At 38.1% G+C, this 12,374-nt stretch overlaps 1 protein-coding gene across 1 annotated transcript in view; it reads left to right on the top strand.

Moving 5' to 3' along the window:
- The first annotated feature begins 1,083 nt into the window (after window positions 1-1,083).
- The window catches only part of tln2b (talin 2b), a 49,961-nt gene continuing 38,670 nt past the window's right edge, over window positions 1,084-12,374 (top strand). The window contains exons 1-10 of the mRNA XM_041998193.1: window positions 1,084-1,248; window positions 1,334-1,431; window positions 1,624-1,753; window positions 2,408-2,563; window positions 3,035-3,177; window positions 8,786-8,913; window positions 9,207-9,270; window positions 9,432-9,536; window positions 11,453-11,608; window positions 12,251-12,352. Of these exons, the coding sequence (XP_041854127.1) occupies window positions 1,113-1,248; window positions 1,334-1,431; window positions 1,624-1,753; window positions 2,408-2,563; window positions 3,035-3,177; window positions 8,786-8,913; window positions 9,207-9,270; window positions 9,432-9,536; window positions 11,453-11,608; window positions 12,251-12,352 (1,218 nt within the window). The 5' untranslated portion in view covers window positions 1,084-1,112. The remainder of the gene's footprint in view (window positions 1,249-1,333; window positions 1,432-1,623; window positions 1,754-2,407; window positions 2,564-3,034; window positions 3,178-8,785; window positions 8,914-9,206; window positions 9,271-9,431; window positions 9,537-11,452; window positions 11,609-12,250; window positions 12,353-12,374) is intronic.

The following is a 12,374-nucleotide window of genomic DNA, read 5'->3' on the forward strand; positions in this document are numbered from 1 at the left end:
TTTGGACATTTGAATGTTATCCTTTATATCTGACCATGGAGAAGACATACTAAATCTTTGTGCCGCTGCAATAGATTTTGGAGTATAGTCACAACTAAGAAGGTAGTTGATTCATTAATGCTGGGACAGCAGTTTTCATTTGGGAAAAATTAAAATAAAAATGTTTTCAAATGTGAACATTTGTTTTATTTTTCACATGTCTGATTCATCAATATTTAGCATGTTCCAGCTATTCAGATAAGCTAATTAATAATTTACTTGTTGATGATTATAATTGCTGCCGTCAAATGCTGTGTGTAAGAGTTCCAGTCTGTGGTGATGGAAACATTTTCTCAAGGAAATGTAAGAACTGGATTTCTGATCAATATTTTGTAAATATGAGACAGAGCCTCCCTGTTATACGTGGCCAATTTATCACTTTCATCTCTCTCTGTGTTGATGCCAAGGTCAAGGAGGAGGGGAAAAAAAAGCTCTGCAGTATCAGTCTCTCTTTTTTTTCCGCAAGTCCCAGAATACCAGAATTGATTTCATCCTAATGGCTGCATATGATAAAACACCCACAAATTTGTCTCACGGTGAAGTCTTCTCTTTGAGGAGAATGTAAGCCAGGAGATGAGTGAATAACGGTGCGGAATGTATTTTGAACCGTTTACAATTACACTTGCCGATTAGACAGAATTGCAAATGTTGCAGTGTTTGTTTTTTTTGCCTTTGTTCAGCTAATTCTACATACACTGCAGTTAAGCAGGCACTCTTCATGCGCTCACCCTTTAATATCTGAACAGCAATGATGAGGGATGATGAGCTACTGAGGCAAGTTTACTGCAAATGCATGTTTAGTTTGACAGGTAAAAATGTTCCCAAGGAAGTTATTGTGATGATTTGCTCCATGCATGGTGTGTTATATTCTTCCTCTTGAGATTCCATCTTTACACTCTGAGACTGGACTGTTTTACAAGAGCCTATTGTAGTAATGGTTATAATTACTACCATAACACATACAATTTATTTAGGATATTGCCATGGAATGACTTTACATACTGAACCTCATGCTGTGCTTTTTTGTGTTTTTCAGGTGTGTAGGTTGGTGAGGCCATTTAGTACCCACCAAGATGGTGGCCTTGTCCTTAAAGATTTGTGTACGCCAGTGCAATGTGGTGAAAACGATGCAGTTTGAGCCATCTACCCCTGTATATGATGCCTGCAGGATCATCCGAGAGAGAGTTCCAGAAGCACAGACAGGACAAGGTTGGTTGACTGGTGAATCTGATTTACATAATGGAAATCCAAAGGCATGAATATTTTCATGTTTTGTTTTTACCCTGTGTTTCAGCCTCAGATTATGGCCTGTTCCTGTCTGATGATGATCCGCGGAAAGGAATCTGGCTTGAGTCTGGAAGAACGCTGGATTACTACATGCTGCGAAATGGAGTAAGATTAAATCACATAGTCCAGGGTGGAGACCTGTCGATGTCACTTGTCATTTCTCGAAATGATTTATATTTTCTGGTGGAAGCGAAGATATTTATGCCTCCCTGCTTTCTGGGAGCAACTGCAGTTTACAGTTGAGAGGGAATAGTGAGGCTGTGGATTTCCTCATGCTTTCCCTTCCTGTTTTCACAGGATGTCTTGGAGTATAAGAAGAAACAAAGACCGCAAAAGATCAAAATGCTCGATGGTGCAATTAAAACCATCATGGTGGATGACTCAAAAACAGTTGGTGAGCTGCTTGTCACCATATGCAGTAGAATAGGTAAGTTGTGAGAATAGGTGAGTTGTGTGAAAATCAATTCTGTCAAGCCTCCATCTAAAGCTAAAATTATTCATCTTGCATTTTGTGTTGCCACTTGGCCACATACTCAGTTGCATTTGGTGCAATGTTATTACGTACTCGTATTTTCACATTTGAAGAGCAGCATTTGTTAAGCACCTTAAAGCATTTATGTATGCTTGATAAAGTCCTAATTATGGTTTGTTTAGAGTACAATGGACATGATTTATCAAGCTCAAGCAAGCGTGTTTCTAATAAACGCTGAAGTGTTTTTCCTAAGGTTCAGACCTTGCCATCTTGCCTGTTACAGAGGTGTTCCCTAAGCTGTATATTTCAATTATAATGGGCTGCTACCAAGCCTAATTGGGTGAGGAAGAGAAGAATGTGTGTCTGGCAGATAGCTTTATTGGAAAATGTTTATTTAGAGTAGTGCTTTCTGCTTGGCTTCTTCTTCTCCTCGCTTCCTATTTTAGTTTGCTGGCTCTGTACCAGATTTCCTTCACTTCAGTTTGAAAGCAGAGAGAACGTGATGAATAAAGCAATAGAATTGCAGAGACATTTTCCCTATCATGGTTGTAGTTATCATCAGGGTTTGAAGCATCCTCCCCACTGAGAAATACTTGAATAACTTTTCAGGAATCACCAACTATGAGGAGTACTCGCTCATTCAAGAGGTGACAGAAGACAAGAAGGAGGATGGGATGGGGACACTGAAGAAGGACAGAACCCTTCTGCTGCGAGACGAGAGGAAAATGGAAAAGCTCAAAGCTAAACTCCACACAGATGATGACTGTGAGTGCAAGCTCACAAAAGCCTTCACAAACATTACTGATATATTTATGACTTTACTCCAACTTCTTATTTTCTATTTGACTGATCTGACTAAAATCATCATCTTGACATGTGCTTTATCACTCAGGTTTAATTCATTGAAGGAAATTTGAAAGTTTAATGCAACTGCAAGTTATCGTTTGCCCAAGGATGGCCAATTACATTTTGAAACATCCAACTATACCAATCACTCTCCAGCTCTGGTTGAAAATTAAATTTCTCTGAGCAAAAAATTGTGACTTTTCATTCATTGTCAAGATTTTCATTCCTTCATGCTACATTTAGATGACTGTCAAAGCTGATCTGTCTGCCAGAGTGTAGTGTTCACATTGGTGTTAAAATCTCAAATTTTCTTACTCTAAAATGTCTTTAAAAGGTGAACTTTTATTAATTTTTGTGCATGTCATAATAGAGTGTGTACTGATTGCGCAGTGAACTGGTTGGATCACAGCAGGACATTCAGGGAGCAGGGAGTGGAGGAAAGTGAGACCCTGCTGCTCAGGCGCAAGTTCTTCTATTCAGACCAAAACGTGGACTCACGAGACCCTGTCCAGCTAAACCTGCTTTATGTTCAGGTAAACTTCTTACAAATATATAAGTGCTGGCATAACTAACAAAAAAAAAGCTAAATTATTTAATTCATTCAGATGTTGAAGAGACAGGATACCACACATCACTGATGTCTAGACAGGAGTAGCTGCTTTTGTCATGGTCCAGACAACTGAAATGTGGTCGGCTTAGATGTGGTCAAGACAGGTTTGGCTTGTCTGTTGTTTCATACAGTACAGTGGTAGAACAATAACAATATTTGCATGTGAGAACAAAGATTTTAAAAGCAACATTTCATCTGGCTGCTTAGTGCAGCAGAACTAGCTAATATTGCTATGAGCTGCATTTACAGTTGTGCTAAATGCTTTACAAACTACTCACTCTCCTTGGTTGTGTAACATCAGTGAGGGTCTGTCTGGTATATAAGAGTGGACAAATTTAACCAAAATACATTGTTTGTAAGAAAAAGAACAAAAAAAAACAAAATTGTGATTTGAAGGAAGTTAAAAATTCTGTTGAGTGGAACAAATCTGCAAGTTGGTTGAAAACAGTCAGACCAAACTATCAATTTCATAGTGTTATTTAAATGAATTTAAATTTAAAATTAGTATTTAAATCCATTGTTAAAATGCCTTCACTATTTAACAAGTTCACTGTTGATTTTTTCTTGGATCTACCAGAATGTTTATAATGCTTTGATGTTCCAGAAACACATCATTTTTCTTAAACTGAGCATTGCTTCAGCACCTCCTGTCACCATCTGTTTCAGCTCCTGTCAGGGAGGGAAACCCCCAAATCCTCTTAAATATAAATTACTGAGTTGAATTATTCTTATGAATGAAATAACATATAACCTCTGTAAGGTTAGTTCATTGCAGGCTCTGCCTTCTCCATGAATACAATTATTATGAAAAATATTTGGACTGATCGAAGTTTTCTTTCAGGAGAAGGGTGACATGGTTGAGACATATGATTCAAGTGTTCCCCTCAGGTTAGCTGGGTAGGGGTTTTTTTTCACTTCAGGTTTCTCCATATTTATGGTAATCCTTCCATCCAACGGGAGCAGTTAAATCACAGCAAAGAAATACATGAGCTCCAGTATAGACTCAATATGAAGCCATTAAGATTTTGCATGAGTGTTTGCAAACAATTTCAGAGTTTGTATTTATAATTTTCAACCCCCCCCACCCCCTGTAAAAAAATTTGCTTGAGAAATTAAGGTTTGTGAATGTGTAGAAAAGAATTTGCATGGTTGTAAAAAAGAGAAAAATTAAACTGCTTTTGCAAACATCTTTTCACGGATGCAAAATGAAAAACTGCGTGCAACCCTTTGAAGTTGCAAATGCAGATTTTTGGCCCCATCTTTGCAAATCAAGCTATCCAGTCCGAGAACAGACAGCTTCCTGTCCTTCAGCACCACTGCAGGCTCTTAAAATGGGCGTTGATAGATTTTAAAGATTTTATTTGTTTAATGTCCAGTCAGGCCACTGAAGCCACTATTCAGTTGTAAATTGGAGGATAGAAGAGAAATATGGAAGTGGTGTTATTGCACTCATTTAACATAATGCAAAACGTGATTTGAAAATGAATTACACAAAGATGGTTGAGTGCACTCTCACACTTAGTGATATCATGCTTATTGAATGTAAACCATCACTGCTGTTATCATTTTTATTTGACTCTGCATCTTTTCAGCCCCTGATGGCTTCAGATTTCTTAAATATGCTCATAAAGACATTGAGCCCTCCGTACTCCTGATGCTGTCCTCCCTTCTATCTGTCCCTGTTTTCTCCCTCTATTTTCTCATCCTCAATTTCCATCCTTCCAGTTTGCGTGGGTCCCACCCTCCTTCCCCTGGCACACATTATGGCACTGTGCATATCACGGTCTCCTCTCAACACAGACTCATATTTCCTTTCACAATAACAACTCCGCCCCCTGCCCTCACCCTCCCCCATCTATCTTTCCCTCGTTCTGTCTCTCACACACACTCGGATTGTTACACAGATCACAGAGACTCTTCACATAGCTGTGGCTCTAATTTGTCACTGTGTTAAAAGGGCCAAACAGAGCCAGAGGAGAGATCTTCTACACAGTGGAACATACCTCAGGCTCCTCTTTCATTTTCTTTGAGTTCCTTTCTTTAGGCTCTCCATTTTTCTCTTTAACATTTCTCAGAAATTCTAATTTATCTTCACTACCCTGTGTATTTGAAATACAAGGAAATTATTGTTCTCTGTCTGCCTTAACACATGGACATAGACATAAATGGATCATATATTCAATGACTTTTTACATTATAGACACAATAGACAGTTCATGATAAAACTCAGTGTGAGATGTGAATGGATGTGTCAGCTGGTCAGCAACTAAAGCTGTAACTAATGTGGGGGGTGTAAGACTTGAAGGCCCTGTTTCCATTTTGAACAGAGCAAAAACATGACGAGCTGGATCACTGGTGTGCTAGTTTAGTATAAATGTTTTTTTTGGCTTTTTCAGACTCATATTTATATTTCAGACATTTTCAGATGCTTTAAGGTGCAGGAGAAGCCACAGAGATGAAATGTAGCAGAACCTACGTTTTAGTTTTCTGTTCCTGTTAGAGGTTACTAAGCATCTTGACTGCTATTTTGAAGAGAAAGATGCTGGAAATGTGTCAAAGTTGACAGACTGGAGAGATGTATAAGACTGTGAACAACAGTGATGAACTGATCTTCAGGGTCATGCAGACTCGAGTTTATTGTTGCCTGCCTGCTATAAGATTGCACTTCTACTGTCCTTTTGATCAATACTAACATGCTCAAATGTTTCTGTTTACATTTATCACTTTCCTTCTGTAGGCTCACTTATTACTGAAATTAATTAATCAACTTATTTTGCACATTTTGTGATAGAGTTTATTTCGCAACGTGGTCATGTATACATTGTTTTCTAAGGAGATGAGACAGCAGTTTGGATTAGCTCAGGAGCAGGTTAAAATGTCAGTAAAAACCTGAGAAAGTTGAGTCTAACAGTTCTTTGAGGCATATAAAGGTGTTGTGTGGACAAGCAGCTTTACGAGCCTTAACTCTTTTAAGAGTTTGACTTTATTGAGCTATAACTATGTAGCAACAAGGTATTGAATTAAGATTGTTCAGATCAGGACATACTGCCAGGTCTTTGACAGAGCACTTGTACAGATTTGCAGTTGTTTCATATCTAATCATGCTTTAAGCTCCCATGATTTTAAACCCACCCACCTAAACACAAAAACAAGACACAGACACAATGGAAACAGCCAGTAATGAATTAAAACCCTTTTCTACTGGACCACTCTTGTTAACTGAAGATTAGCACAAGGCTCTATACTCTAGCATCACCCTGTGTGTCTTGCTCTTTGTCTTTTATTCATGCTATCTTATTACAGAATATTATTTGTATCAGGAGACAACATAGTCCAGAATAGGAAGAAACAAATTATTTGTCTTGCAAATACAGCACATCTGTGGACTTTACTTTTTAAAGCTGCTTTATCAACCAAAGACTTGCTATCCCACAGGGTATAGCATAATATCATAGGGATAGCACTTCAACAGCTCTGTGTGCCCTTTTTCCTTTACTGTAGACAAAAAAAAAAAAAAAAAATAGAACAAGACAGAGAAAGAAAATATATCATTTAGTTTGTAAGAAATAATATTTGTTTTCTCTCTGATTTATTAGCAACCATTCAATAAAACACGGCATTAAGTTTAGTTCATCCCAATGTCAGCATTTATTTCTATGTACTCTATGTGCTCTGCATGGACATTGTGGACTGGTAGACCTCTGCATTGTAGTCTCAGGCTGTGTGTGTCACAGAGTCTTGTTCTTTACTCCACTCTTCCAGCTTTATTAAAATGTTCTGTAACCAGTTCTTGTCTCTTCTGCCATGTCCCCTTTGAGAAGTTGTGATCCTGTCCAAATCATATTATTCTCTCTCGGCAAGGCAGTGGACAAAGTATAGGAACGTACCTCCATAATATGAGGACTGACATTGAATGGGCTACCCAGTAAATGTGTCCAATGCAAAACAGTTAACTTTGTTGATGTGCTTTGTGATTATCACAGAGAAATTTTCCTCTTAAAGAGATATTTTATTTACATGTAGCATAGATCAACAAATAATTTAACTCTTTGGATACACAACTTTAAAATTTCTAGCCAAAGATTCTCACCACTATATCATTTGCCAATTTGCTGCATACTGACAAAGTACTACAGTAGTACAACAGAAAACTACAAATAAAATAAGTAATTTGAACTACTGCTCTTTACAATAACATAAAATTAAAGCTAAGCTTTCATTTTTCCATTAAATTATCATCCTTTTTAATGTTATTTCTACAAAGCACTGGAACTCGTGCTCACTTTCTAAGTTTGGATTGGGGATTTCTGACCAATATCACTACATAATGCACATTTAAATGCTCTAAATGGCTTTTCCAGATCTCTGATTTCAGTATATATGCGTTACAAAAAAGCAAAAAGCCCGAAATAGTGAAATGCTCTGTTCACGTATCACATTTTTGAAACTTCTAGGTGTTAAATCACAAGCATTTACATAACAGCATATATAAATTACTTTACACACTCTTCTTTTTATGCTTTATTTAGTCTCTTGCAACCTTAATCATGTTTTAAAACACTCAGGGTCTATTGGTAGATTATGCTCTATAACCAGCCTACAAGCAATGTTTTTTGCCTTGGAATAAGAGGATCAAGTTCTCCTTTTATTCCTTGTGCCTTGCTTTTATAATTCCATCTAGTGAGAAGTGTGTATCAGTGTGAATGGCATGTGTGAGGGCTAATTTTAGAGTGTCGTCTTGCTTTAGTAAGAGCTTATGTGCTCCACAGTGAATTACACTTGGAGAAGGACATGATTGTGAGGAGAGGAGATTGTTGTCCTCATTACAGCATTAAGCTGCTGCTTAGTTTTTCATTGATGTAATAGGACGTAAGAATGAACTGAATCCACGCCGTGCACTGATATGCTAATGCTAAAAGCACAAATGGTGCCTTTCTCACTGTCAGCATGGCCTCTGAGCTCTTGGAGCCATTAAATTTGCAGCAGTGAACTAGAAAGAGAGAGTGAGGCAGGGTTGGTGACCCCCTGGAGAAAACAGCACACAGGGAAAACCATTTCAAAGATGTCAACAAAGGCTTTTCCCCTCCCTTCTATTTAAATAGTCAGGATACAGTCGGGAGAAACATACAGTATGTGATGTCTCAACAGCCAAAAAGAATGAAAGAAAAGAAGAATTTTTTGATTTCTTAAAAATGTATTGACAGCTAGTCTTTAATGCAGATGGGGTAAACTCATGGACTTCATTTGTGCAGCACTCTTCTTTAACATTACACATAATCAGGCTGTGATAACAAACTGTTACATCTGAGTGTCAGCAGAATTACTGTTATTGTCACAAACAGATCTTATTTGGTTTCCCTGTGTGGAAGATGCTCTTTTTAGATGCATGCACTCTAAATATAAACTTTGAAGAGACCCCTTTCCAAGTTGGGTGAAATTTGGATCTTTTTGAGGCCTTTGTAGTCATGCCCTTTTCCCAGATGTCTGTTTTACTAAATCATCTCTACCCTTTGTTCTTGTGTCTCCTCCAGGCTAGAGATGATATATTGAATGGATCCCACCCTGTGTCCTTTGATAAAGCCTGTGAGTTTGCAGGGATCCAGGCTCAAATCCAGTTTGGACCCCACGTGGAGCACAAGCACAAGCCTGGATTCCTGGAGTAAGCCTTTATCAAAAAGATTAATTAAACCACCATTCAGACTAGTGGTGTGTTGAGCTTTTGTATGCTCATCTCACAGCTGTATGGTAGTTACTGCCGGTTTCAGTACAGGCTGTTACCTCAGGGATTTCCTCCAGTGGAAAGCTCAGGGGGTGATGTCAGCTGTTACAACTGTTTTCTGATACATACACAGTAAGGCAAGAATGACCTCATATGTGGAGGTATGTTAATAGAAAAGGAAATGCCTGTAGCTGAAGTGAATAACCATGTAAAAATTCCATTTATCTCTGTAGCCTGAAGGAGTTTTTACCTAAAGAGTACATCAAGCAGAGAGGGTCCGAAAAGAAAATATTCCAAGTATGTATATTTCATTGCTTAAATATTGCATTAAATAAATAAATCAGTTTGAAAATCTTGGCAGTCTGTTAAAAGTGTAATTGTTTTCTTTATTGTTCAAGCACAGATACAAAATACACATACATAAGTTTGAGAAATAAATGTAACCACTTTTTTTCCAGGAACATAAAACATGTGGAGAGATGACAGAGATTGAAGGGAAAGTAAAGTATGTGAAGCTTGCAAGGTCCCTGCAGACGTATGGAGTGTCTTTCTTCCTGGTGAAGGTAAGAGGTAAAATAATTAAGCAACAACAATCTGTGAAAAAGTAATAAATATGTTCATACAATTCTCTTACCAGTGTGGCAGAAAATATCCTGATTTTTGTTACTTAAGATTAACAGTCTTCCACAGTTTCTTCCATTTGTTACATGTAAGTATGGATTTGATTTAATGCATTTTAGTCATGTTTTATTTTTGCTTTTACATCCAGAAATAGTTAATCTTGGCTTGTTAACAAGTGTGGCCGCTTTTAACTTTGCTGTCATAATGTTGCAACATTTGCAATAACTTGCAATATGTTAATAACTGATGCAAAGAGTCAAGGATATAAAAATACCATCATCATTATCATTAAAAATCTTCTAACCAGTCTCAGTTGAATAATTAAAACAGTAACTGTTTTGTTACAATGTTATATATTTATACTGTATAGCTGTTTAGTGTGTCTGGCTATTGTAACCGTGACAGTCTTATCAAACAGGTATAAAAGCTGATGAAATCACCCAAAGCCCCATTATCACAACAAATCGGGAGCATCAGAGTGGAAGCTCTTGTGCTCGTCGTTCAGCAGCACACTCAGTGCTGTGTAATAATGGTAACAATTGCATTTCTCTTCTGTTCTGGTTTGGCAAATACAGAAATGAATTGCAAGGTCAGGATCTGAATATGATGAAGTTGCACTAGTGAGTGTTATAATAAATGACTAATAGCAACAAATTTGACTACAAACATTCAGAAAAGATGGAAAAAAATAAGGAGTGCAGTTGTCTGCTGGGGTCCTGATGGATGATAAATGGAATGTATGGCCGCACAGTTAAAGCACACTGCAGGGCTCAAATTATCTTCGTCTGCATTTCTAGAAATATGTGAATGCAAGCACTGTCTCTGTTCGAAGAAGAGAAGTGGTGATGGAGATTTCAAGACTGCTAAATAATTTACTCCAGCTGCACTCCGCTGTTGAAGCTTGGGAAGGCAAAAAGCGCAGACCTGGCGTTGTTAAAGCATTTATTGTAACTTTCCATTTCTCGTCTGTCAGTATTTAAGTACTTCGTTGTTTTTTGGAAGGAAAATCCCTATTGCTGTAGACCGATGGACTCTAGACTGAAGTAAATAAGTTTGTCAAGAATGCGCGCTAAATGTGGGTTTCTTAGATTAGTGCATGCAGGTGTGTACAGTATCAGCGTTTATTTGCATTGTCTTGCACAAGCATATTTTCCCGGAAATAATCAAGGGTAGCTGATATGAAATAATATTTCAACTTCAGATTACAAAGCCACCCTTCCTGCTTCAGTGCAGCCTTGAAAATGATGACGTTTAAATAATATGACCTCAAACAATGAATGTTTTTAATAAACCTTTGCTCAAAGAAGCCATGAACAGTGAAATAATGATATCTGTCCTTGAATTTAAGAGCACTTATACTCAATGCTGTTCTTTTCTGAGCTCTCATTTTTGACCCTGCAATAAAAGAAAAATGCCTGGAAACATTGAATATATGTATTTTGCTTCCCTTCCCCCATCTCTGAACAGAGTTAATTTTTGCTTTGTCCTCTCCGCCCCTGGAGGGAAGCCAAGTTTAGCCATGGTGTCCGAAGTGAGCTGTAATAGATTTTCGGTGGGCAGCAGAGCTGGTCAGGCAGAGAGCTGGGGGAAGCAGCATGCTGCTGTGCTGACAGCTACTGAAGCCTGTGGAGACCCTGTTCAATAAAGCAGCAGTTAAACAAGCCTGAACTATGCCGGGTCACTTTGCAGCTGCCCTCTTCCTCCTCCAACTTGGGCTTTAGGCCTCAACTGCAGCATGTGAATTCTGACAGCAGCAGCTAAATGGCATGATGATTTTTGCATCCATGCCTCGCGTGAATCATCTGTGTAGGTGTTTAACAAAGTCTTAAATGTTGTCTGATGTTTTCCTCTCTGACAGGAAAAGATGAAGGGTAAAAATAAGCTGGTCCCACGGCTGCTGGGGATAACCAAGGAGTCAGTGATGCGAGTTGATGAGAAGACGAAAGATGTGGTCCAGGAATGGCCTCTGACTACAGTGAAGAGATGGGCAGCCTCCCCGAAGAGCTTCACATTGGTACAGTGGGAAGCCCTGCATCAAGTTCCAAGCATTACTTTAGATTACTTCAGTCCTATGAATGTATTCATATGCACAGTGAGATACTTCTCAGTTTGTTCTTTTTGCCCAATACATACAGGCCATAGAAAAATGTTTAGACCTCATACTGCAATATACATTTTTAGCATGCTAGCCAACTACTTTATCTGAATTAACAATATATTTCAGGGGAAGAATATGCAGAATTTAAATGTTGTAAAGGATAACGGCATTTCACGATTAAAAGATCGTGCACATTTTAAAAAGAACTCTGAGGTACATTTGCCAACATTGATTTAAACTAAAAATACTCAACCCTGTGATTCTGGAGAATACTTTGAAGTGAGCAGTTCTCAGATTCACTACATCTCATTCGTAATCAGTTCTTCAGAGAAAAAGGATGCTCCAAGGAAGCCAGTCACTTTTTCTTTTCATAGAGAGTGGAAATGATGAAAGTGCTGCCAAGCTTATGCAGACCCCCGCCCTCAGTGAGCCATTTTATTTCATCTGAGCATAGATTACAAAGCTCCTTGTAGATATAGAGTTTTTTTTGCAGTTAGGCAGATGATTTTATAAGATATCCTGTGGTTTAAATGACACTATCTTCATTGCATTAAAAAGGACTTTGGGGAGTACCAGGAAAGTTACTACTCTGTCCAGACTACAGAGGGGGAGCAGATATCCCAACTCATCGCTGGATACATTGATATTATTCTTAAAAAGGTGAGTGACTAAAAATGAAAAG

This window comes from Melanotaenia boesemani, chromosome 10, assembly GCF_017639745.1.
Source record: "Melanotaenia boesemani isolate fMelBoe1 chromosome 10, fMelBoe1.pri, whole genome shotgun sequence".
NCBI classification, from domain to species: Eukaryota; Metazoa; Chordata; class Actinopteri; order Atheriniformes; family Melanotaeniidae; genus Melanotaenia; species Melanotaenia boesemani.